At 39.0% G+C, this 26,097-nt stretch overlaps 1 protein-coding gene across 14 annotated transcripts in view; it reads left to right on the top strand.

The window, feature by feature from the left end:
* The window catches only part of TMEM123 (transmembrane protein 123), an 80,368-nt gene extending 54,799 nt beyond the window's left edge, over positions 1–25,569 (top strand). For 12 of the 14 annotated variants that reach the window (XM_045163036.1, XM_045163026.1, XM_045163027.1 and 9 more), the window contains 4 exons: positions 664–705; positions 18,459–18,800; positions 20,044–20,197; positions 23,020–25,569. In XM_045163036.1, the coding sequence (XP_045018971.1) occupies positions 664–705; positions 18,459–18,800; positions 20,044–20,197; positions 23,020–23,044 (563 nt within the window). In that variant the 3' untranslated portion in view covers positions 23,045–25,569. The remainder of the gene's footprint in view (positions 1–663; positions 706–18,458; positions 18,801–20,043; positions 20,198–23,019) is intronic. The other 2 variants (XM_045163031.1, XM_045163025.1) reach the window with 1 other exon arrangement.
* Positions 25,570–26,097: the final 528 nt, after the last annotated feature.

Genomic DNA, 26,097 nt, shown 5'->3' with positions numbered 1-26,097 from the left:
CAGTCAGATTAGTCATACAAGCTCATAAGGATAAGGAGGAGTATAAATCATCAATGAATGATGCTTTCCCTTTGGCTTAACCAAACCAGAAGCCTAGGGGGTCAGCCTGTGTCATTTTTCAGGGCAGAAGGCTGGTGGGACAGGGGTAGGGAGGGATCTGGAGGGACAGACAGAAAATATCCATCACAGTTTCTGAGACAGAGTGCATATTTATATATAATGCATATATAATATGTAGATACGTGCATATTTCTGTATTAAATTTCCATTATCTTCCCATGTATTTTCTAACTCTCCACAGAAAGAAATTTGATCTCAGCATGAAAGTTTCAGTCACTTAAAGAGTATTTCAGCATTACTATTCCCTGGCTTAAAACAATGGAGGAACACAGTTCGTTTTCTATTTAATCCAAAAAAACCATTCCAAGCCTGGTAGGAAATGTTGAAGAGCTGATAGATAGAATTGATAATACTACCTCCTATTTAGAAATGCCAGCAAAACTATTTCTTCAGTCTTTATACCAAATGGTTCTAATCTGCACCAGTAATTTCTTTTCATAAACAGAACAGAATTGAATCTGTTCATAAATTCAACAGAACATGTTGAATGAGGTTTTTAAAGTACTTCCTATGCCTAAATCAGTCATTTCATTTTTCTTCTAGGCCCCATTGAGCTCACTCTGATGTTCATGTCTTCAGTGGGAGGTAAAGGTGATATGCAGTATTCTGAACAACAAAAGTAGTTAATTGAACATTTCAAAAGCAATCTCTATATAACAGACTGAACGCACAGTTGCCTTGGGGAATTGAGGTAGCTGGGAGACGACAAATGAGCAGGCTTTAATTCTCTTAGTTATTGTTCCTGGAGGACCATTTTAAATTTCTGCATTCTGAAGAAGGAAACTCACTTAACCTCACAGCATTGTGTTAATTCTGTGTTCAAGCACACAGGGGACATGATTAGCCTCAATTTGACAATTAACATTTGGCCAGTCAGTCAGTTCAATCTCTCAGTGGTGTCTGACTCTTTGCGACCCCCTGGACTGCAGCACTCCAGGCTTCCCTGTCCATCACCAACACCCAGAGCATCCTCAAACTCCAGCCATCTTATGCGGTTGGACATTTGGTAGCTAATAAGTAATGATTCAGGGCATGAGGAAACACATTTTTGTAACACCCAAAATTATGTTTTACATAGGAGAACTTTAGCTTGCCTATGGTTGGGATCCATTTTTTTTTTTTTTTTGGCCTGAGTTTGAACCTTTGAATTTAATGAGGGCTTGCTCACACTTTCTCTCATTCACCAGCTAGGAATTTAGTTTTCTCATATTTGCAAGCAGGATCAACCTTACTCCCAAAACACTGTGTGGTAGGCAGAATTCTAAGATGACCCTCCAGTGACCCTCTCCCTCTGTCTAATTCTCTCACTTGTGAATATCAGCCATCATTCCTATCACAGTCACAGAAAACTAACCCATCTGATCACATGGACCTCAGCCTTGTCTAACTCGGTGAAACTATGAGCCATGCCAAGTAGGGCCACCCAAGACAAACGGGTCATGGTGGAGAGTTCTGACTAAACGTGGTCCACTGGAGACAGGAATGGCAAACCACTTCAGTATTCTTGGTTTGAGAACCCCATGAACAGTATGAAAAGGCAAAAAGATATGACACTGAAAGATGAACTTCCCAGGTCGGTAGGTGCCCAATGTGCTACTGGAGATCAGTGGAGAAATAACTCCAGAAAGAATGAAGAGACGGAGCCAAAGCAAAAACATCACCCAGTTGTGGATGTGACTGGTGATGGAAGCAAGGGCCAATGCTATAAAGATCAGTATTGCATAGGAACCTGGAATGTTAGGTCCATGAATCAAGGCAAATTGGAAGTGGTCAAACAGGAAATGGCAAGAGTGAACGTCAACATTTTAGGAATGAGCAAACCAAAATGGACTGGAATGGGTGAATTTAACTGAGATGACCATTATATCTACCACTGTGGGCAAGAAGCTCTTAGAAGAAATGGAGTAGCCATCATAGTCAACAAAAGAGTCCTAAATGCAGTACCTGGATGCAATCTCAAAAACGACAGAATGATCTCTTGTTTGTTTCTAAGGCAAACCATTCAATATCACAGTAATCCAAGTCTATGCCCCAACCAAAGAAGCTGAAGTTGAACAGTTCTATGAAGACCTACAAGACCTTCTAGAACTAACACCCAAAAAAGATGTCCTTTTCATTATAGGAGACTGGAATGCAAAAGTAGGAAGTCAAGAGATACCTGGAGTAACAGGCAAATTTGGCCTTGGAGTACAGAATGAAGCAGGGCAAAGGCTAATAGAGTTTTGCCAAGAGAATGCACTGGTCATAGCAAACACCCTCTTCCAACAACACAAGAGAAGACTCTACAGATGGACATCACCAGATGGTCAGCACCGAAATCAGATTGATTATACTCTTTGCAGGCAAATGTGGAGATGCTCTATACAGTCAGCAAAAATAAGACCAGGAGCTGCCTATGGTTCATTCTGATCATGAATTCTTATTGCCAAATTCAGACTTAAATTGAAGAAAGTATGGAAAACCACTAGACCATTCAGGTATGACCTTAATCAAATCCATTACAATTATAGAGTGGAAGTGAGAAATAGATTTAAGGGACTAGATCTGGTAAGAGTCCCTGATGAACTATGGACAGAGGTTCATGACATTGTACAGGAGACAGAAGTCAAGACCATCCCCATGGAAAAGAAATGCAAAAAAGCAAAATGGCTGTCTGAGGAGGCCTTACAAATAGCTGTGAAAAGAAGAGAAGCAAAAAGCAAAGGAGGAAAGGAAAGATATACCCATCTGAATGCAAAGTTCCAAAGAAGAGCAAGGAGAAATAAGAAAGCCTTCCTCAGTGATCGGTGCAAAGAAATAGAGGAAAATAATAAAATGGGAAAGACTAGAGATCTCTTTAAGAAAATTAGAAATACCAAGGGAACATTTTATGCAAAGATGGGCTCAATAAAGGACAGAAATGATATGGACCTAACAGAAGCAGAAGATACTAAGAAGAGGTAGCAAGAATACACAGAACTATACAAAAAAGATCTTCATGACCCAGATAACCACAATGGTGTGATCACTCACCTAAAGTCAGACATCCTAGAATGTGAAGTCAAGCGGACCTTAGGAAGCATCACTGCAAACAAAGCTATTGGAGGTGATGGAATTCCAGTTGAGCTATTTCAAATCCTAGAAGATGATGCTGTGAAAGTGCCATTCTCAATATGCCGGCAAATTTGGAAAACTCAGCAGTGGCCACAGGACTGGAAAAGGTCAGTTTTCATTCCATTCCCAAAGAAGGGCAATGCCAAAGAATGCTCAAGCTACCACACAATTGCACTCATCTCACACGCTAGCAAAGTAATACTCCTAATTTTCCAAGCCAGGCTTCAACAGTATGTGAACCAAGAAATTCCAGATATTCAAGCTGGTTTTAGAAAAGACAGAGGAACCAGAGATCAAATTGCCAGCATCCATTGGATCATAAAAAATGCAAGAGAATTCCAGAAAAACATGTATCTCTGCCTTATTGATTATGCCAAAGCCTTTGACTGTGTAGATCACAGCAAACTGTGGACAATTCTTCAAGAGACGGGAATACCAGACCACCTTACCTGCCTCCTGAGAAATCTGTTTGCAGGTCAAGAAGCAACAGTTAGTACCAGACATGGAACAACAGACTGGTTCCAAATTGGGAAAGGAGTCTGTCAAGGTTGTATATTGTCACCCTGCTTATTTAACTTCTATACAGAGTATATCATACGAAATACTAGGCTGGATGAAACACAAGCTGGAATCAAGATGGTCAGGAGAAACATCAGTAACCTCAGATACGCAGATGATACCACCCTTGTGACAGAAAGTGAAGAGCAGCTAAAGAGCCTCTTGATGAAAGTGAAAGAGGAGAGTAAAAAGCTGGCTTAAAATTTAACATTCAAAAAATGAAGATCATGGCATCTGGTCCCATCACTTCATGGCAAATAGATGGGGAAACAATGCAGACAGTGACAGACGTATTTTCTTGGGCTTCAAAATCACTGCAGATGGTGACTGCAGCCATGAAATTAAAAAGATGCGTGCTTCTTGGAAGAAAAGCTATGACCAACCTAGACAGCATACTAAAAAGCAGAGACATTTCTTTGCCAACAAAGGTCCATCTAATCAAAGCTATGGTTTTTCCCATAGTCATGTATGGATGTGAGAGTTGGACTATAAAGAAAAGTGAGCACCAAAGAATTGATGCTTTTGAACTGTGGTGTTGGAGAAGACTCTGAGAGTCCGTTGGACTACAAGAAGATCCAATCAGTCCATCCTAAAGGAAATCAGTCCTGAATATTCATTGGAAAGGGTGATGCTGAAGCTGAAACTCCAATACTTTGGCCACCCAGTGTGAAGAACTGACTAACTGGAAAATACCCTGATGCTGGGAAATTGAAGGCAGGAGGAGAAGGGGACGACAGAGGATGAGATGGTTGGATGGCATCACTGACTCAATGGACATGAGTTTGAGTCAGCTCCGGGAGTTGGTGATAAACAGGGAAGCCTGGCGTGCTGCAGTCCATGGGGTCGCAAAGAGTCAGACATGACTGAGCGACTGAACTGAACTGATGATTAGTGATGTGGAACACTTTTGATCTGTTGGTCAACTCTGTCTTTTTGGGAAAAATATCTATTCAGATTCTCTGTGTTTTAAATGAGATTATTGATTTTCTTGCTGTTGAGCTATATGACTTTATATAAATTGGATATTGACCTCTTAACATATATGATTTGCAGACATTTTCCTTCATTCAGTGGTCTGCCTTTTCATTTTGTTAATGGTTTTCTTTGCTGTGCCAAAGCATTTTAGTTTAATGTGGTCCCACCTGTTTATTTTTTGCTTTAGTTATCTCTGGTTTTGGTGTCAAATCTCAAAAACCATAGCCAAGCCTTATGTGAAGGACTTTATTACCTGTGTTTTCTCAGATGCTTTATGGTTTCAGGTCTTACCAAGTCTGTACTGCACTTTGGGTTAATTTTCTGTGTGTGGTACAAGATAGTGGTCTAGTTTCTTTCTGTTCCATATCGTTATCCAGTTTTCCCATCACCACTATTGAAGAGATTGTCCTTTTCCCTTTGTATTGATATATTCTTGGCTTCTTTGTCATAAATGAATTGGCCATATTTGTATGGTTTCTAGGCTGTCACTTGTGTTGATATGTGTTTGTTTTTATGCCAATACCATACATTTGATTACTGCGGCTGTGTAATTGGTTTAAATTTGAACAGTGTGGTGGCTCCAGCTTTGTTGTTACTTCTCAGGATTGCTTTGGCTACTCAGGATCTTTTGTGATTCTATATAAATTTTAGCATTATTTATTCTGAGGAAAATACCATTGAAATTTTTATCAAGATTGCATGAACTCTGTAGATTGCTTTGGATAGTGTGGATATTTTAACAATATTCTTCCAATTCATGATCACAGAGTATTTTTCCATTTATTGGTATCTTCTTTAATTCTTTTCATCAGTGTCTTATAGTTTTCAGTGTACAGGCCTATTACCTACTTGGTTAAATTTTTTCCTAGGTATTTTATCTCTTTCATGCAATTGTAAATTGGATTGGTCTTAGTTTCTTTATGTGATAGTTTGTTATTAGTGTATATAAATGCAATAGATTTTTATATTTTTTATATTCTTGAGCTTTACTGAATTTGTTTATTTAGTTCTAACAGTTTTCTGTGGTGTCTTACGGGTTTTCTGTTTATAATACCATATTATCTGCAAATAGTGACAATTTTACTTCTTCCTCTCTAACTTGGATGCCTTTTATTTCTTTTTCTTGCCCATTTGCTCTGGCTAGGACTTCCAATACTGTGTTGAATAAAAGTGGTTAGAGTGGGCATCCATGTCTTGTTCCTGATATTACAGGAGAAGTTTTCAGTGATGCGTACTTTAGCTATGGTCGTGTCATTTATGGCCTCTACTATGTTGAGGCACATTATGGCCTCTCTTCTGTTGAGACACATCCATAAATGAATGTTGAATTTTCTTAAATGCTTTTTCTGCATCAAAGGCTAGCTACTCCAGTATTCTGGCCTAGAGAATTGTAGGCCACACTTTATAGTCCATGGTGTCGCAAAGAGTCAGACACAACTGAGCAACTTATACTTACTTGCTATTGAAATAATCATATGGCTTTTATCCTTCATTTTCTTAATGTGGTATATAACATTGATTGATTTGCAGATGTGGAACCATACTTGCATCCCTGGAATAAATCCCACTTGATTATAATCTATGATTCTTTTCGTGTATTGTTGAATTCAACTTGCTCATATTTTGTTGAGGATTTTTACATCCATTTTCATCAGTGATATTGGCCTGTTCTTTTGTTGTGGCATCTTTGTCTGATTTTGGTATCAGGGTAATTTTGACCTCTTAACACTTGATTGACTGGAGATGTGTTACTACATCTTCTGTTACCCAAACATTTATCAACCACAGACATACCACATATCAGTACGTTTTTAGAGAGTGATACAGTTAACATCACTGTGCGAAGTTGTTAGAGCTTAAAATTGATCAAGAATTCATTATGATTATCATCAGTAATCATACAACTTATAATTATTATCATTCACATTTTGTTCCATTAGCTTTTGGTTTCAACCTTGCATATGTTATAATAAACATAAGATTTTCAAAAATGATGCAGTGAAAAATTTTGAGTGAAGAATATTTCAGTAAATTTTATGCAGATACTTTCTCTGATTATCTGAGTAACATATACTAATGTCTCAGAAAATGGTAGTTCTTCAGAGAATAGTTCTGATTCACATATGATGAGTAGACCAACAAAAATACAAAAAACCTTACTGATTGATTCTGACATGGCAAGTGAAAATGAAATGGTGCTAGAGAATGCTCCAATGCTTCTACAGAAGAGTGGATTGGAGACAATATTTTACAACAATTAAGAGACTTTACAGGTGTGTCAGTTGTAACTATTGAGTGTAATAACCCACAAAGTGTTAGTGAAATGGCAGACTTAAATTTTGGCCAGTCAAAATAAAAATCACTGGCCACAGGTGTTAGTTTCTGCAAAAATCCCCCAGTCAACAATGAGTTAAAATTAGCTTTTAAATCTTCTTATCTCTTCTGTTTTTTGGAAGAGTTTTAGAAGGATTGGTGTTAATTCTTCTTGAATATTTGGCAGAATTCACCAGTGAAGCTGTCATGTCCTGAACTTTTGTTTGTTAAAAGGTTTTATTACTGAATCAATGTCCATATTAGCATTTGTTCTGTTCATATTTTCTATTTCTTGAGTGAGTCTTGGAAGATTTTATGTTTCTAAGAATTTATCTGTTTTCTCTTGGGTTGTCCAATTTGTTGGCATATAATTGTTCATAGTGGTCTCTGAAAATTCTTTGTATTTCTGTGGTATAAGTTTTGATGTCTCTTATTTCTGACTTAATGTTTGAGTCTTCTTTTTTCTTGATGAATCTAGCTAAGTTTGTCCATTTTTTGTTTATCTTCTCAAAGAGAGAAACAACTCTTGATTTCACTGATCTTTTCTGTTACCTTTTTAGTCTTTATTTCATTTTTCTACTCTGATCTTTGTTATTTTATTGCTTCTACTGACTTTGAGTTTAATATTTTTTTCTAGTTTCTTTAGGTGTAAATTTAGGTTGTTTATGTGAGTTTTGTTTTTTGTTTGTTTCTTGAGGTAGGCATTTATAGCTGTGCATTTCACTGATAGAATTCTTTTGCTCATTCCATAAGGGGCTTCCCAGGTGGCACTAGAGGTAAAGAACCCACTTGCCAGTGCAGAAGACATAAGATATGCTTATTCTATTCTTGGTTCAGGAAGATCCCCTGCAAGAGAGCATGGCAATCCACTTCAGTATTCTTGCTTGGAGAATCCCATGGACAGAGGAGCCTAGCAGGTTACAGTCCATGGGGTCACAAAAAGTTGGATACGACTGAAGCAACTTAGCATGCATGTATGAATTTTGGAATCCTATATTTCCATTTTCATATGTCTTAAGGTATTTTTTTGTTTCCTCTTTGACTCATCGGTTGTTCAGTAGCATGTTGTTTAATTTCCACATCTTTGTGCATTTTCCAGTTTTCTTCTGTAATTGAATTCTAGTTTCCTACCATTGTGGTTAGAAAAGATACTTGATATTATTTTAGTCTTCTTAAGTTTGTTAAGAACTTGTTTTCTGGTCTAATAATATTATTTATCCCAGAGAATTTTCCATGTGCACTGAGAAGATTGTGTGTTCTGTTGCTTTTTGGATGGAATGTTCTGTACTAGTTTGTTAAGTCTTTTATGTTCTAACTTGGCATTTAAGGTCAATGTTTCCTTATTGATTGTCTGATGGATGGTCTATCCATTGATTTAAGTGGGATATTAAAGTCCCTCTTGTTATTGTGTTGCTGTCTTATTTTTCCCTTTAAGTTTGTTAATGTTTGCTTTGCTGACTTATTTTTCCCTTTAAGTTTGTTAATGTTTGCTTTATATACTTAAGAGTTCCTATGTTGGGTGCATAAATATTTGCAAATATTTTCTTATTTGGTTGACCCCTTTATCATTATGTAATGCCCTTCTTTGTCTCTTATTACAGTCTTTGCTTTAAAGTTTACTTTGTCTCATGTAAGTATAGCTACCCCAGCTTTCTTTATATTTCCATTTGCAGGGCATATCTTTCTCTGTTCCCTCTCCTTCAGTCTCTCTGTGTCATTATACCTGAAGTGAGTCTCTTGTAGGCAGCATACAGATGGGTGTTTTTTTAAATCCATTCACCCACTCTGTCTATATCTTTCAATGGGAAAATTTAGTCCATTTGCATTTAAAGTAATCATTGATAAATATGGACTTATTTCCATTTTGTTAACTATTTTCTGGCTCTTTTGCAGTTTCTCTATTTCTTTCTTCTTTTTGTTCTCTTTTGTGGTTTGATGACATACTTTGTGGTATGCTTTGATTCCTTTCTCTTTGTCTACTACAGGTATTTTTCTTTGTGGTTACCATGAAGCTTACATTTAACAGCTTATTTATAACATTCCCATAAGTTTTCCCATAAGTCCCTTAAAATATCTTCATTTTTTTGACTCTTTTTTCTTCTTGCTGCTTTAAGAGAGTCCCACTGTCCTGTCCTTGAGTTCACTGATCCTTTCTCTTGGTTTATTTATTCTGCTGTTAAACCTCTTTATTGTATCAGTTATTTTATTCTTCAGCTCTGTGTCTCTTGTTCATTCTTTCTTATATTTTCTCTTTATTGAAGTGTGCTCATCCATTTCTCTCCCAACTTCAGTGAGAATCTTTATGACAGTTATTTTGAATTTTCTATCAGGTAAATTTTTTATCTTTGTTTCATTGAAGTATTTTTCTAGTGTTTTATCTTGTTCTTAACTTTGGAACATATTCCTACTTCTTCCTTTTCCTTGACTCTCTGTCAAACAGCCATCTGGCCCAGACCTGAATGAGTGGGTCTGTGTAGGAGATGAGCCTTGTTCAGTCCTGCCCTAGCTCATGGTTCTCTCTCAAACCTTTTTGTTTGTTAAGTAGTCTGTTTACTTTTAATGGATGCTAATAGCTGAGGGTGTGCCAAGACATGTCAGCGTAGGAGAGGATCTCAGTGAGCACCGATTGGAAGCCAGACCCACAAGTAACAGCTTTCAGAGTATGCCAATATATGCAGCCCTGCAGGACCACAAACACAAGCCCCACAGGCAACTAGAGCTGGGTGATCTGGAGCTGTCCCACGGCAGCATCACAAAAACTGGGGCATCAGAAAAAATATGTAGCCCCCTTTGCAGAAGATCTTGAAAACCTTGGGTTAGGCAGAGAGAGGGGGGAAAGATGGTGTCCTCCAGCCTCCATCCCCTTGGAGCACCTTTGTGGGCCTCTAGATGTGTGCCAAACCTGAAACCTGCCCCTCGGGCCAGAGCGTCTGCCTCTCAGAAAGACAGATGTGTTTCCATCTGCTGTCTGTGCAGTTCTCTGCGGGTGGCAGTCCGCCAGGAACTACCTTTCATTTGTTACAGTCCCACGGGATCTAGGAACACGAGTGTCCCTGGCCTCCAGAGCCAGGTGCTCAAGGGGTGTCCCCTGGGGAGCAGCCACAAAAAAACAGGGCACCAGACACACGTCCACGCCAACTTCAGGATATACTCCAGGTGCTCTGGAGTGTGGCAGAGGGGGAACATGAAGATAGCACCCACCCCAGGTCTCCAGAAAGGACTGTGGTCAGCTCTTCGATGTGTGTTTAATTAGAAGTCTGCCCCTCAGGCCCAGCGATAAGAGCCCTCTGGGCGTGTACCCAGTCCTGTGGCCACTGCTGGGTCTTCCAAATTTGCTGACATAATGAATGCAAAACCTTGATGGCATCCTCCTTTAGGGATGTGAGTAGTCCTGCTGAAATTTCATCACATCTACTAGCTTTATTAACTAAAGCAGTGCTTCTTAAGGCCCACTTGACTTTGCACTCCAGAATGTCTGGCTCTGGGTGAGTGACCACACCATCGTAGTAATCTGATTCATTAAGATCTTTTTTATACAGTTCTTCTGTGTACTCTTTCAATCTCTTCTCAATCTCTTCAGCATCTATTAGGTCTCTCTCATTTTTAAGCCTTTATTGTGCCATCTTTGGGCGGAAAGCTCTCTTGATGTTTCCAATTTTCCTGAAGAGATCTCTAGTCTTTTCCCTTTTGTTGTTTTCTTCTATTATTAAACACTGTTCGTTGAAGAAGGCCTTCTTGTCTCTTCCAGCTGTTCTCTGAAACTGCATTTAATTGGATGTACCTTTCCCTCTCTCCCTTGCTTTTCGCTTCTCTTCATTCTTTGGCTATTCATAAAGCCTCCTCAGATAACCACTTGGCCTTCTTGCTGCCCTTTTTCTTTGGGATGGTTTTGTTCACTGCCTCCTGTACAGTATTATGGACCTCTGTCCATAGTTCTTCTGGTACACTGTTAACTAGATCTAGTCCCTTAAATCTATCATTACCTCCACTGCAAATTCAGACAGGATTTGATATAAGTCATACCTGGCTAGCCTAGTGTTTTTCCTAGTTTTCTTTAGTTTAAGCCTGAATTTTGCTACAAGAAGCTGATGATCTGAACCACAGTCAGCTCCAGGTCTTGTTTTTGCTGACTGTATACAGCTTCTCCATCTTCAGCTACAACGAATATAATCAATTTGATTTTGGTATTGACCATTTGGTGATGTCCGTGTGTAAAGTTGTTTCTTGTGTTGTTGAAAAAGAGTATTTGCTATGACTAGTGCATTCTCTTGGCAGAATTCAGTTAACCTTTGCCCTGCTTCGTTTTGTTCTGCAAGGCCAAGCTTGCCTGTGACTCCAGGTTTATATTGACTTCCTCCTTTTGCATTCCAATCCCTGATGATGAATAGAATATCATTTTTAGGTGTTAGTTACTTCACGTTCTTCAGCCATCATTGGTGGGGCATAGACTTGGATTACTGTGATGTTGAATGGTTTGCCTTGGAAATGAGCTGAGATTGTTCTGTCATTTTTAAGGTTGCACCCAAGTACTGAATTTCAGACTCTTTTGCTGACTGTGAGGGCTACTCTGTCCCTTCTAAGGGATTCTTGCCCACAGTAGTAGATACAATGATCATCTGAGTTAAATTCACCCATTCCCGTCCATTTTAGTTTGCTGATTCCTAGGATGTCAGTGTTCACTCTTAGCATCTCCTGCTTGACCACTTCCAATTTTCCTTGATTCATGGACTTAACATTCTATTCTAGGTTCCTGTGCAATACTGTTCTTTGCAGCATTGGATTTTACTTTTGTCAGCAGACACATCAACAAATGAGTGTCTTACCGCTTTGGCCCAGCCGCTTCTTTCATTCTAGGGCTATTGGTTGTTTTCCTCTGCTCCTCCCCAGTAGCGTATTGGACACCTTCAGGCCTGGGGGGACTCATCTTTGGTGTCCTATCTTTTTGGCCTTTTGTACAGTTCATGAGGTTCTCATGGCAAGTATGCTGGGTGGTTTGCCATTCCCTCCTCTAGTGGATCACGTTTTGTCAGAATTCTCTGCTATGACCCATCCATCTTGAGTGGCCCTGCACAGCGTGGCTTGTAGCATCATTGAGTTAGGCAAGCTCCCTCGCCACAACAAGGCAATGATCCGTGAAGGGGTATACAAAGGTAGTTGAAATAAATCCAGACTCTGAAGAGGATGAGTACTTTTACTTGGTGCTAAGAAAAACAGGCTGCTTCATAGTGTCCTTGGTCCTGCTGTGATAGAAGGCTGCTGGCTGGTGTTAGAAACAGGGTTGGAGTATCCCTTTTTTCTTTTTTGGATGTTTGTATCAGTGAACTGAAAATATCTTCAATAGCATCCCCTTCACGTGCTGTGATTCCGGCGGCAGTGGTGCTAATCGTGGAAGTAGGTCTGTTCTGAGCATCTCTGCATCAGTGGCCCAGCGCCCCTCGTCGCCACAGGTACCTTGTCCGTCTCGTTCCTCTCCCTCTGAGCGCGGCAGCTGCTGGCACGGAGGGCACATGGCGCCCTCACTGCAGGCCTTCGCCTCCTCTTCCTGTGATTGTTAGCTGAAAACAAGAGTTAAGGTCAGGACATTTTTATAGCTCTGACTGAAATCTATAGATGATCTCAGGTTTTACTTAAGCAAGTTTTGAGAGTGGTTTGACAAGTACTGACTGACTGAATTTGTCTCAAAGATCTGAGTTTCAAAGATCTGTGAAAGGAACCAGCTTAGCACAGCCACCAGCCGGTGCCGTTGCCCAGAGACACGTCTTGTTAGAAATGGAAGAACTGTGATCCTGAGTGCATTCGTTTGCCAGGCCTACCACAGGAAAGGGTGGTGTAAACAGCAGAGATGGATTGTCAGATTGTTGACAGACTGTCAGATACATCTTCCTGAGGGCTGATGACAGAGGTCTGTTCCATGCCTGTTGCCTCATTTCTGGTGTTTCGCTGGCAAGCTTTGGCTTTCCTTGGCCTCTTGGAAGCACCACCTTGATCTCTGTCTTCATTTTCACACGGTGTTTGTCTGTCTCCAAATTTCCCACTTTACAAGGTTACCAGGTACTTAAGCCTCTTCCCGATAACCTCATTAACCTCATTTTAACTTGATTATAATCCTCTGTGAAGATCCTATCTCAAATAAGGCGACATCCTCAAGTACTGAGAATTAGGACTTCACCATATGAATTTTAGGGGGACACAGTTCAACACATAACACTAAATAAGTGTTGACAACTGTGTGCCCCCATACCCTGTCCCGCAGCTCCACCTGCGTTCACTTCAGTTGCTCAGTTGTGTCCAACTCTTTGCGACCCCATGAATTGCAGCACGCCTGGCCTCCCTGTCCACCACCAACTCCCAGTGTTCACCCAAACACATGTGCGTCGAGTCAGTGATGCCATCTCATCCTCTGTCGTCCCCTTCTCCTCCTGCCCCCCAATCCCTCCCAGCATCAGAGTCTTTTCTAATGAGTCAACTCTTCACATGATGTGGCCAAAGTACTGGAGTTTTCAGCTTTAGCATCATTCCTTCCAAAGAACACCCAGGGCTGATTTTCTTTAGAATGGACTGGTTGGATCTCCTTGCAGTCCAAGGAACTCTCAAGAGTCTTCTCCAACACCACAGTTCAAAAGCATCAATTCTTCAGCACTCAGCTTTCTTCACAGTCCAACTCTCACATCTATACATGACCACAGGAAAAACCATGGCCTTGACTAGCCGGACCTTTGTTGGCAAAGTAATATCTCTGCTTTTGAATATGCTATTTAGGTTGGACATAACTTTCCTTCCAAGGAGTAAGCATCTTTTAATTTCAAGGCTGCAGTCACCATCTGCAGTGATTTTGGAGCCCAGAAAAATAAAGTCTGACACTGTTTCCACTGTTTCCCCATCTATTTGCCATGAAGTGATGGGACCAGATGCCATGATCTTCGTTTTCTGAATGTTGAGCTTTAAGCCAACTTTTTCACTCTTCACTTTCACTTTCATCAAGAGGCTCTTTAGTTCTTCACTTTCTGCCATAAGGGTGGTGTCATCTGCATATCTCAGGTTATTGATATTTCTCCCGGCAATCTTGATTCCAGCTTGTGCTTCTTCCAGCCCAGCGTTTCTCAAGAGGTACTCTGCATATAAGTTAAATAAGCAGGGTGACAATATACAGCCTTGACGTACTCCTTTTCCTATTTGGAACCAGTCTGTTGTTCCATGTCCAGTTCTAACTGTTGCTTCCTGACCTGCATACAGGTTTCTCAAGAGGCAGGTTAGCAGAGGTGTTATTGATGGTATGTATGCTCAGCTTGTTGAACGAGTTGTAGTTAGTAGGATGTCTGTCTTGTTCAGAATGAAACCAAAAGGAATAGCACTGTGATGAGTGGGATTCCTCCCTCCGGCAGCACAGGCCCTGCAGGGGGGCTGCATTGCGGCCCCCGTCCTTGCTCCCCCTTCTCCCCTCACCTCTGCTGTTTTGACCTCACGGAAGCAGGCCTGAAGGGCCTTGGGGAGAAGCCCGCTGGGATGTTTGCAGCCGGTGGAGGTGCCCCTGCGTGGCAGATGTGATTCTTGGGGAGCTTCTGGAGAGACTCTCAGCTGGCGCTTCCCCCGCCAATCTCTGGATGCCCTGGGACCTCCCCCTTGCTGGCCCTCACACTCCACTCCCTTCAGTCCAGTTCAGTTCAGTCGCTCAGTCGTGTCCAACTCTCTGCAACCCCATGGACCGCAGCAGGCCAGGCCTCCCTGTCCATTGCCAACTCCCGGAGTTTACTCAGACTCATGCCCATTGAGTCGGTGATGCCACTCCCGTGGCCCCCGCTGTTTGATGTCCCACCTCTCTGCTGGGTCTCTCCACCCCTCTGTGCAGAACTCTCTGCGAAGCTGCCGTGTAAAGCAGCCCCATGCTGGCTGTGTTCCACAGGGCCTGATTTGCTTCATGGGAAACAAGCACCTTTGTTGTCACTGGAACCAAGAATCGACTCCCAGAGTAGCCTTTTTAAACTCTGCTGACAGAGACAGCTCACCCACGGCCTCTCGCCTTTAGAGTTACTGTTCAGGCCGGAATAAGATCCCAGTGTTTGTCCCTTCAGGTCCAGTGGACGCTGGGCCTGCTCTTCAGGTGATTCCCTTGAAGCCTTTCCAACTTGGCTTGAGGGCAAGGGTTTGTGTTCCCCTCTTTTACTCCGTGGGCAGAGGTGGGGGTGGACAAAGAACACACATCACACTTTCCAGTAACATACCCTCCGTGGGCCTTTGTACCTTCTTTTGTCTTGTTTTAACTTGATGTTTTTGTCTTGGATTGAAATACATAGTTGATATATAACACATTAGTTTCAGGTATACAACATAATGATTTGATACTTGTCTATATTGCAAAATGATCACAGTAAGTAACATCTATCATAATATATATAAGAATTTGTATAACATCTGTCATCATATTTAGTTACATTTTTTTCTTGTGATGAGAACTTTCTAGGTCTATTCTGTTAAAGACTCTTCCAATACACAGTGTGGTATTAACTAGAGTCACCGTGTGTTTTACATCACATCCCCATGACTGACTCACTTTATAACTAGAGCTTGGTCCCTTTGATGCCCTTTGCTCATGTCACCCGCCCTCCACATCCTTAAAACTTCTGCTTCTCAGAGGCTGCGGAGACTGAAGGGCTAACACAGCAGAGCTTAACCCTTCCCAAGCCCTGCGTGCATGGTCTGTTCTTCCGACGTCTCTGCAGGTGTTCACTGTGCCTTGCCATGGAGGACACTGGCCAGTCACTGAACAGTTATGGGAGAGGGAAGATGCCCAGATGCCCATGGAGGGATGGTCTCATTTGTAGAGGAGCCCAGAGGACCATTCACTTATATTATAGTATAGTGGTGTGGGGGGGGGGAGTGACTCACTGAATGTGAGCTCTGACCTTGAAGAGAGCATCCTTGCATTGCAGCTAACACATTTAAACATCACAGAACACACCTTAACATGAAACTTATTTGCCTGTTTTGTCAGGCAAAATTTGTAGAAAATTTTAGCTGCTTAGTCATTTCTTTAACACATTTGGATTTTCCTAATGAACTAACCTGACAGGTCCCTGTTTTGCCTGTGTGACTTTGTACAGTATCTGTGAAGAATATCTTATTATGGCCGGGAGAAGACAGTAGGCTCTGTGTGTGTGTGTGTGTGTGTGTATAATCCAAAAGCAGCATTGTGCTCATTGTTTCACTCTGCAAAGATCATTCTGTTCTAAAGATATGATATAAACAATGGTTCTTTGCTGTATTTAATTTCACTATGATAGAATTAATTCAGTAGATTAAAATAATAGTTGATTATTTCAATGCTAAAGTATATTACTTATATCTGTAGAGCATTTTAATTGATTAATAAAAGATTAGTTCAAGTTCATAACATTTCTATCATCTACTTGAATAATGATAATTTATTAGTCTATATAATACAAAAGTTTTTGTAGTATCACCAATGCAGTGGACATGAACTTGGGCAAACTTCAGGAGATGGTAAGGGCCAGGGGGGCCTGGTGTGCTGCAGTCCATGCGGTCATAAAGAGTCAGACACAACTGGGCTACTGAACAACAACAACATAATATAGAAGTACTAATTCCTTTTGTCTTTTTTAAAAATCAGATAATACCCGGTAGACGAGATAACACAATAAAGACCCAGAGTTCAGAAAAGGTGATAGGAATTTAAATAGTAAAAGCTGATGGCCAGATAAGAAGCACTATTAAAATAGCCTGTAAAGCTGAAAATAAATATTTGAATTCTTTGAATAAAAAGTCCAGAATAATTGTGAAAGGGTGATAGTACCTGAAGTCATGGCTTTTGGATGTGACAAGGACCCTGAAGGCCTGATGCTTCTGTCGGTGGAGACGGCAGCCCAGCGGCGAATTCTTTCCACTTTGGTTCTTGGCCAGATAGAGTGAAATGAGAAAATGCAGGCAACATAGCAACTACTAAACCTACAGACACAAATAAAGAAATAAATTGCAACCAGTCAGTCCTAAAGGAAATCAACCTTGAATATTCATTGGAAGGACTGATGCTGAAGCTGAAGCTCCAATACTTTGGCTACCTGATGCAAAGAGCTGACTCATTGGAAAAGACCCTGATGCTGGAAAAGATTGAGTGCAGAGGAGAAGGGGGCGGCAGATGTTGAGATGGTTGGATAGTATCACTAACTCAGTGGACATGAGTTTGGCAAACTCAGGGAGATAGTGGAAGACAGAGGAGCTGAACAACAATAGGGCAAAGAGAGATTTTTGATTCCTTGGATAGTATATAGTAAAGTAGTATTTATTATGCTTCCTTCGTGGTTCAGACAGTAAAGAATCCGCCTGCAGTGCGGGAGACCCAGATTCGATCCCTTGGTTGGGAAGATCCCCTGGAGAAGGGCATGGCTACCCACTCCAGTATTCTTGCCTGGAGAATTCCATGGACAGAGGAGCCTGGCAGGCTACAGTCCATGGAGTCACAAAGAGTCAGACACGACCGAGCAACTAACACACATTTATTTAGTAAATTATAAATAACTAAAGTATCTTTAGTTGTAAGTATCAGTTAGGTTATGGTGTTACAATGAAGATAGAGTATGAAAAAATATTAAGACAGAAATGTTTGCTTTTGGCCATAGGGCATTTTATACATAGATATTTAGTATTTATTTTTTGGTAATAGTGCTTACTTATTTCCAGTTGTTTATTTTAAATTAACATGAATGGTTTCCCCTTATAAAACTGGCTTTTGCATATTTTAAGCTTTCTAAAATATTTTTAGAAATATGTTTCCAACGATGGAAAATTATCACCACTATGAGATTTCCAACCAACCATGTTCTACAATGTTATTTCACTTCCTAATGTATCATGGGAAGTTGGTTTTACTCTTATAAAGAGTGTCCCACTTATGCTCACATCCACTTCAGGCGGTTAGAAGCATGTAGCTACTGTTTGTCCCCAAAGCCTTTTGGAAGAATGTGGCAGGGAAACTTTAAAAACCCTATTTACATCCATTGGTTTAATAATCTTTTCAACTAATACTGTGACATAAAGTATGGCATATTCAGACCGAGGTGGTTAAGACACTGTCCCTGTACTGAAAGAGCTCCGTCTTCTAGGTTGGGTCTCCTTCCCCCTCCCCACTCCCTGCCCCACCATATGGTCACAAAAGTTGCTAACTCTATGTAAACCCAGGCAGGCTTGGTTCCTTTTGAATATTTTTCTGTTTTGAGACATTTTATGGCTTATTGCTGTGTACTGCAGAGTATTAGTAGACTAAGTATCTTCATGCTGCTGTGTTTGTTAGACGTTTTCCTTTATGTGTGACCATGAAAGGCAGTGAAGTGGAAGCTTGATTATCCGAGTCACAGCTCTTGCTTTAATGTTTCTATATCTTCTCATAGACCCAAAGGGACATCCCAGCCATAGACATGAATCTCCCAATGTCAGTGCGAAACCATCAACAGCTTCAGTTTCCCCAGTCTCAAAGAATGTGACCACTACCACCTTGAAACCCATAGGAAAATCATCATCAGAAACGAAAGATTCCTCAGCCTCAAATCATGGGACAGCCACCACCTCGAAACCCTTTGCAACATCTAAAATGATAACACCAGTGGTCTCAACAAATATGACTTCTGCCACCTTAAGGTCTACACCCAAAATAACAAATGTTTCACAAAATACATCCCAGGTATCAGTATCCACAGTGACCACAGCCCACAATAGTTCTTCATCAGTAACAGGTATGTATAAAATGGACCTGTTTTTTCCTGTGCTGAAAAATAGTTGTTAAAATGCCGCATTTATACCATTCCATTCTGTAAAATGTAGAAATTTAGGCAATTATTTCTCATTTCCTATATAAATTAGTTGTAGAGATCAGGAAAAGAGTTGATGTAGTAACTGTCTTGTTCCTTTAAGAAATTAGCTTCCAACTTAATCATGCCAAATAATGACTGTATAAGATCCATCTGTAAATAAATAAATTATCCTAATGGAATTTTATTTTGCATGATTTGAAAACTTGTCATACCTTTAATTTTTTGTACCTCACTCTACAAGGGAATTAGGTAGGGTCAGTCTCCATGATTCTAAACCTAAATCATGGTGAACTTCGGTTTTAATCCACTTGTGCCATAAAGATATTTTTTAATGGTATTAGATATAGTCACATATATATTATTAGTCTCAGCACTCTTTTTCTTCATTTGTTTAAAATATAATGCCTGTGAAACCTGGAATTCAAAAACCTTAAAATTCTCATTAAGTTATCCAAAGTTAAACTTCTCTTTAAAAGCTGTTGATTACATTTACCAGAACAAATATCAGACTTTATGGTTTCTTTTTTGTGTTTTTATATACTTTTATTCTGAATAGTTTCTCTTCTTTATTACTACAATTTATGTATTGACTTCACAAAATTAAAATAGTTAAAATTCACAATTTGTTCAAAAGGAGAAATTTCAGTTAGAAACATTTATTCAAATTGGGTCCAGTTTCAGGATTACAGCTGTTACCCAGACACGTTTTGTTTAGGGCATGAACTCTTAAAGAGAATTCATAAAAGAATTCCCCAACTCTTGCTGCCTTGGATGGTTTTGGTAGCCCATCCAAGTCCAGTCTTGCATTAAGATCTTGGGACTGCAGGCAGTGGGGGTTTCTTTAATAAGGGATGTGTTGGGTCAGCTGAAGAAAACTAAAGCCAGGCAGTCACTAGACACAAAACCAACTGGAGAGCAACTGCATGACCTTCTCATCATATCCAACTTACTTTAAAAGAATATCAAGGTGGTGTTTTGTCAGATTAAAGCACATTCAGAAACATTCATTCTTCCTCTTGTAGCCTAGCCTGTAAAAGAAGAAGAAGAAAAAAAGGAAACTAACTAAATCAAGTCAGAGTGCTTACATGGAAATTCAGAATGTTTTAGTTGATTACAATGTATTTTAAAAGCACTAAAACCTGTTTTTTGTTTTGTTTTCTTCTAGTCACAACAACTATTATTTCTAAGGAAAATAAAGGATCAAAATTTGATACTGGCAGCTTTGTTGGTGGTATTGTATTAACATTGGGAGTTTTATCTTTTCTTTACATTGGATGCAAAGTGTATTATTCAAGACGAGGCATTCGGTATAGAACCATGTAAGTTTTGATTGGCCAGGACTTTTATTATTATTATCATTATTATTAGTTCTTTATTTAAATATCATGACAAAATTTGAGAGTAGAGCCAATGTTCATCTCAGTGATTAATAATTCATAGATTTATGACTTATATTCCTATTAATCCTTTGTGCCTAAAGCAAATTGGGTATAAGCTCATGATTATAATTATTTGCAAATGAAAATGGATGTATATACCTGTAAAAATGATTGTATTTTATTAATGTGCCATCCTTTTTCTTTTTTTAACTGGAGACCCAAGTTTAATCGCCTTTTTCACACACTTACACCTCTCATCACAAGAAATACCCTATCAGGTCTCCTGAGGCTGTTGACTTAGTGCTGCCGACAAACGTAAGACACACTAAAGTCGCATCCTCGATAAAACATGATTTCTCCTTTCTGTGACAAAGAAAATAGATTCTGACAGCCTCATTTTCCTTGATAATAAGTTGTTAGTATAATATATATTATCAGTTAATCTGTAGTAAAACCATCTTTTCAGGTGAGCTTTATCAACAAGTCTTCAACAACAAACCATGTCATTCTATAGAGCTGATGGTTTTTAGAGGTATCATCTCCCAATTTTTGTTACTACAACAAAGTCCTTTTGGTTTTTCTTTTGAGTCTTATATGTACAAGAGTGAATTTATTCTTTTGATTGTTCAGTCCAGTCACTCAGTCGTGTCCAACTCTTTGAGACCCCATGAACTGCAGCACGCCAGGCCTCCCTGTCCATCACCAACTCCCGGAGTTTACCCAAACCCCATGTCCATTGAGTTGGTGATGCCATCCAGCCATCTCATCCTCTGTCGTCCCCCTCTCCTCTTGCCCTCAATCTTTCCCAGCATCGGTTAATGTATATATAAAATAAATACCATAGAACACATGGCATTTTCCAAAATTTAAGTTGTCATATGTCAATACATATGTGTCCCATAGAGTTTCCATGTCAGAAACATTTGGGAAATGCTGATTGAGCACAGTAAAATTCTGTAAGCCTTTGATATATTGATGTACATTATGAATTTCTAGGAGGAAATTATAATATCAAAATAAGTCTCAGATTTTTCATTGAACTAAGAAAACCAGACTTTAAAAAATATTTAAACTGTAACTTACCTTCCATGTATAGTAGCCATCATATCCAACTTACTTTAAAAGAATATCAAGGTGGTGTTTTGTCAGATTAAAGCACATTCAGAAACATTCATTCTTCCTCTTGTAGCCTAGCCTGTAAAAGAAGAAGAAAAAAAAAAGGAAACTAACTAAATCAAGTTAATTCTAAAAATGCGTTAACATTTGGAATATTTTTTAAAACCACTCTGTTCCTAGAAATATTTATACTCTGGATTTTTTTTGTTGTTGTTGTAAATTTCAGTTAAAGAGAAGGCACATTTTGATTAAATTTAATACGTCTCCTTTTTTATAATATCAATATTTATTGATATTCTTGAGACTATAAAACTATGAAGGAACTAAATTTAAGTGTGCTGTTTTGATTTTAAAGTGCCTTAACTACGAAGTATGTAGTTTTAGCTTTATGGGCCAGCTTTTTTGTCACAGTACATGACCAAATAATGCTGCATGCCCTGTGGAGGACATCAGGTCCAGAGTCCCCATAACTGAGGGAACTGTGTGGTGTATAAGGCGGTGTAACTGTAGAAGTAGTCTTATTCATATCATACCAGTAGCTAGTGAAAACACCTTATTTCATTGAGTCTCAGAACACATTTTTGGTTTTGAGTTTTTCTACATTTTAACACCTCCGAAGTAGATGTATCTTACAGTCTATGGGATGAGAAAGCCTTGTGTTGTAGTTTAATTGGCCATGTTTTTCTTAGTGCTACACTTTTTTTTAAAGTGTATTTTAAAGCCATTCATTCCTTTGAAGTTATAAACAATGACATTCCATAAATAAAGACTTACTATTTTCCCATTAAGGAAACTGAGACCAGTATCTAGTAATTATGAGCATTTCTAATTTCCTTTATTGGATAACAACACTGATTAAAGTGTTAGCCACTCCAGTGTTCTTGCCTGGAGAATCCCAGGGATGGGGGAGCCTGGTGAGCTGCCGTCTATGGGATTGCACAGAGTCAGACACGACTGAAGTGACTTAGCAGCAGCAGTAAAGTGTTAGCTGCCGTGTTTCTTAGGGTTGCATGGATAGACGGTGGAGTGATGTGTAAGAGATGGGGTTGGGGCAGACAGACTTAAATTCGAGTCTGGTTCTACTGTTGACTAGCGGGGTGCCTACCTACATTCATGTAAAGGGTGTAGCGCAGTGTCTAGTAGTCAGGATGAGAGTCCACAGGCTTACATGCTTGCTTAGCTTCTGATCTTCTGCAAAATGGAATTGATTGATTAAATACCTACCATTATCCACACATAGACACACACACGTTTTTTTCAGCGCCCTCCCCCTGCTTAGGGCTACTGTGATGACTGAAAGAGATATGGGTGCAAAGTCTGTAGCAGAACACCTGGCACATAGTAGATGCTCATAAAATGATTGTTCTGGTTATCTTCTTTTTTAAAGAGGTTTATAATAGCTAATTGATGAAAAGTCACAGCCACTGTAGAGCAGAGATTTGAGTGTAGATCCATTTTGCAACCTGAATACACTGCTTGAATCCTTAACCACTATAGTATACCAGGTACTTTTGCTTAAGAAAACACAAAGCAATAACAGTTTTGATTCTGAAGCTTGAAATTATTCATTACTTAAAAATATGAACTATAAGTATTTTGATACAAATATAAAACATAAAGTAATTTTAACTTTTGATTTATTACAGTGATGAACATGATGCCATCATTTAAGGGACTCCAAGAACCAATGGAAAGAAGAGTGATACAGCCCTATCAGCTAATTTTGATTTATTACTTTAATACAGTATTCTTTTCTTGAAAATAGCATAAACAGGCCATGCATATAATATACAGTGTATTATATAAATATGTAAAGATTCCTCATGATTATTAAAGGAAAAAGGTTTTAGTTTGGGGGTTTTTAATGAACATATGGAGCATATAGTTAATGCAATGGTTTTATATTCAGTTTTAGAAAATACATAGTAAGACAAACAAGTCTGGTCTTACTTTTCTGTGGCATTGGTCACATAGGCCAGTAATTGGAAAGCACCATCACTGAAGGGTATGATGCCATCTGGTCATTCAGATAAGGAGCTTGTCTCAGCACTAAGGATTTTGATGTCTTTGTTAGTCACACAAAGAATCTCAGTGCTAATAAAAGCTGGATATATCCTAATTACCATTGCCACATAGCAGAAATTATATGAATAAGCCACGACTTAAGCATAATTTTAGTTTATTGTCTCTTCAGAAACCATCAATATTTTCTATATTTAAAGTTAGTTATTTTGTTTAGAACAAAATACATGCCCTCCCCCACCAAAAAAAAAAAAAAACAACTAAAACTAGAAACCGTATCTGGGCTCATCCTTGTTAGAGAGCCATTGGAGAGCCTGTACTTTTCTTCTGCGCTTTCAATAGCAGTTGATGTAGCTGCCTTTTTTCCCCTCTGTAATTGCAGTGTTTAACATAATAATGTTTTAAAGACTTAGTTGTTAGTATTAAATAAATTAGATTATTTGCTACTGTGAGAACACTGGCATCACTGGAAATTGCTTTATTTCATGTTCAGTTGTTAATTTTATATTTAGTGAATATTTTTAACAGATGTAGAACTGCTTTCAATGTTTAGAAATGGTTAACATAATGTAAACAGACCTAGCTTTAAAAAAAAATAAGACCTTTCGATGATTTCCACAGCAGCACTTAGCACTCTTTGGTCCAAATGAGAGATAAGTGCTGTGTTTGCCAAGCCAGGGGCTGTGGGCTCCCCTCGGGCTGCTACACATGTAGGCGCACTCCGTCAGCGTCACTCAGAGATTTGGGGAAATAGCATTTTTACACTAAAACACCAGCATATTTTGGAATAAATTCTTACACAGTTTTAAAACAGGAGTTTTTAAGACCGGACATTCCTGCTTCCGTATTTGGGTCTTCTCTCAACTACTCCTCTTCTCCCCTGCTGAGGAGGAGGCACTTTCAGATGTATTATGTTAATGGAGAGGAAAAAGCATAATATTGTAAAGACAGCAGTATTAGCCAACATATTTTGGAGTGTTTCAGCTTTACAGTTTATATTCCAGCACTCAAAACTCAGGGTCAAGTTTTAACAAAAGAGATACTTAGTCATACTACATACTAACATACTGTTTCTTCTATCTTAGACGGTCAAAGTAAATCACACCAATTTCTGACAGCCCAGAAATGAGCTAAGAAGTCCTAATAAATGTGTACGTTCATTTAAGAGGAATTAAATGTAACTTTTGTGCAGAGAATCAAGAATTCTGATGTGAAAGGATCATTTCTACTCACTGTGTATTGTGGCCAACTGGCATGATGAATAATAAGAATTATCCAAAATGTGGATGTGACAGGATGGTGGATGTGACGCATGCAGTGTGAAGGAGTATTAGGAAACGTGTGTTTGCATTAGTTTGAAAAGAGATCTGGGCTGATAGATAACTTGTATGTTACTAACTTATCCATAACTGGTCCTCTAACCACTGCTTCACTTTTTTGCAAAATATACTGAAGACACGTTTTATAGTAAAGAAGGCTTTTTAACCTTAACTTGTCTTCTGAATTCTTGATATTTCAGTACTTCAAGTCAGTCAGAACTTTGTAAACAGGCCTGAAATTTTCTTGAATACTTGTTTCTTAGCACTTTGAAAATATAAAACCACTTTTTAAGTACTGAATGTCATTATTTGCCTTTAAAATTTCCTGTGCTTGGGGCTTGAAAAAATTTAGTTATGTCTTTTTCTGTATATAAGTTGTATAATTTGTTACTTTCAAATATCAGTAGTTCAATGCAATCAGGTTTTGGGGTTTGGGGTTTTTTTTGTTTATCTGCAAAAAATAAGGGAAACAGCTATATAAACCAGTATTTCACTTTGGAGCACATTTCCTAAGTATAAATTTATCTTCCTCATTATGTTTACTTCAGCAAATGTTCAGTTTCATTTGCATTCTTTAAGAATGTATTTACTTGAAGATAAAAGCAATTCAAAAGTATGTTTAAATATTAGGTAGAATTCAACTTATGATTTTTAAATTTCCTTGGATAGTCCATACAATAAATAATTCAAATACAGTTAATGAGAGCTGGCAAAATTAGACTAATTTTGTATTTTTCAGGAAAAAATTATAAAGCAAATTTCTGTTATTTTTTTCTTTTTATTATAAGGACCAACTTTTGGTATTTCCTTGTTACTGAGATCTATTTTTAGAATAAAATTTTGTTCTTTATCAGAGAGTAGTGTGTGGTTTTGCTTCATTTTTATCAAACTCAGGAGAAACTAACAGAAAATGCCCAAAGTGAAAAGGCAGATTGTTGTGCGGTTGCCTGGCCCAGCAGCAGGCTCACGCGGAAGCTTGTTACGATAGATCCCACCCCAGGTCTACTGAATCCCAGTCTCTGGGGTGGGGCCCAGCAGTCCTTTAGCAGTCCTGTCAGGTGATTCTGAACACCAGAGTCTGAGAGGCACTGCCAAAGGACTTTGATTTAAAGCCATTTATTTTTATTCTTCTGGGTAGAACCTTTAAAACAAGTATATCTGTTGTAGAAATTTAAAAATTACCATTCCTGATATAAATCAACTGCAAATGTATTAACATATGGTTTTTCAACACTTTTTCTTTACAACTGGATATAATTTATCGAAAGGATGACTTGGCTTCCCAGGTGGCACTAGTGGTAAAGAACCACCTTCCAATGCAGGAGACATAAGAGATGGGGGTTCTACCCCCAGTTGCGAAGATCCCCTAGAGATGGGCATGGC

Source organism: Bubalus bubalis, chromosome 16 (genome assembly GCF_019923935.1).
Source record: "Bubalus bubalis isolate 160015118507 breed Murrah chromosome 16, NDDB_SH_1, whole genome shotgun sequence".
In the NCBI taxonomy this organism is placed as follows: Eukaryota; Metazoa; Chordata; class Mammalia; order Artiodactyla; family Bovidae; genus Bubalus; species Bubalus bubalis.
Note: the sequence above shows the minus strand (reverse complement) of the source record. Positions and strands in the feature narration are given on the sequence as shown.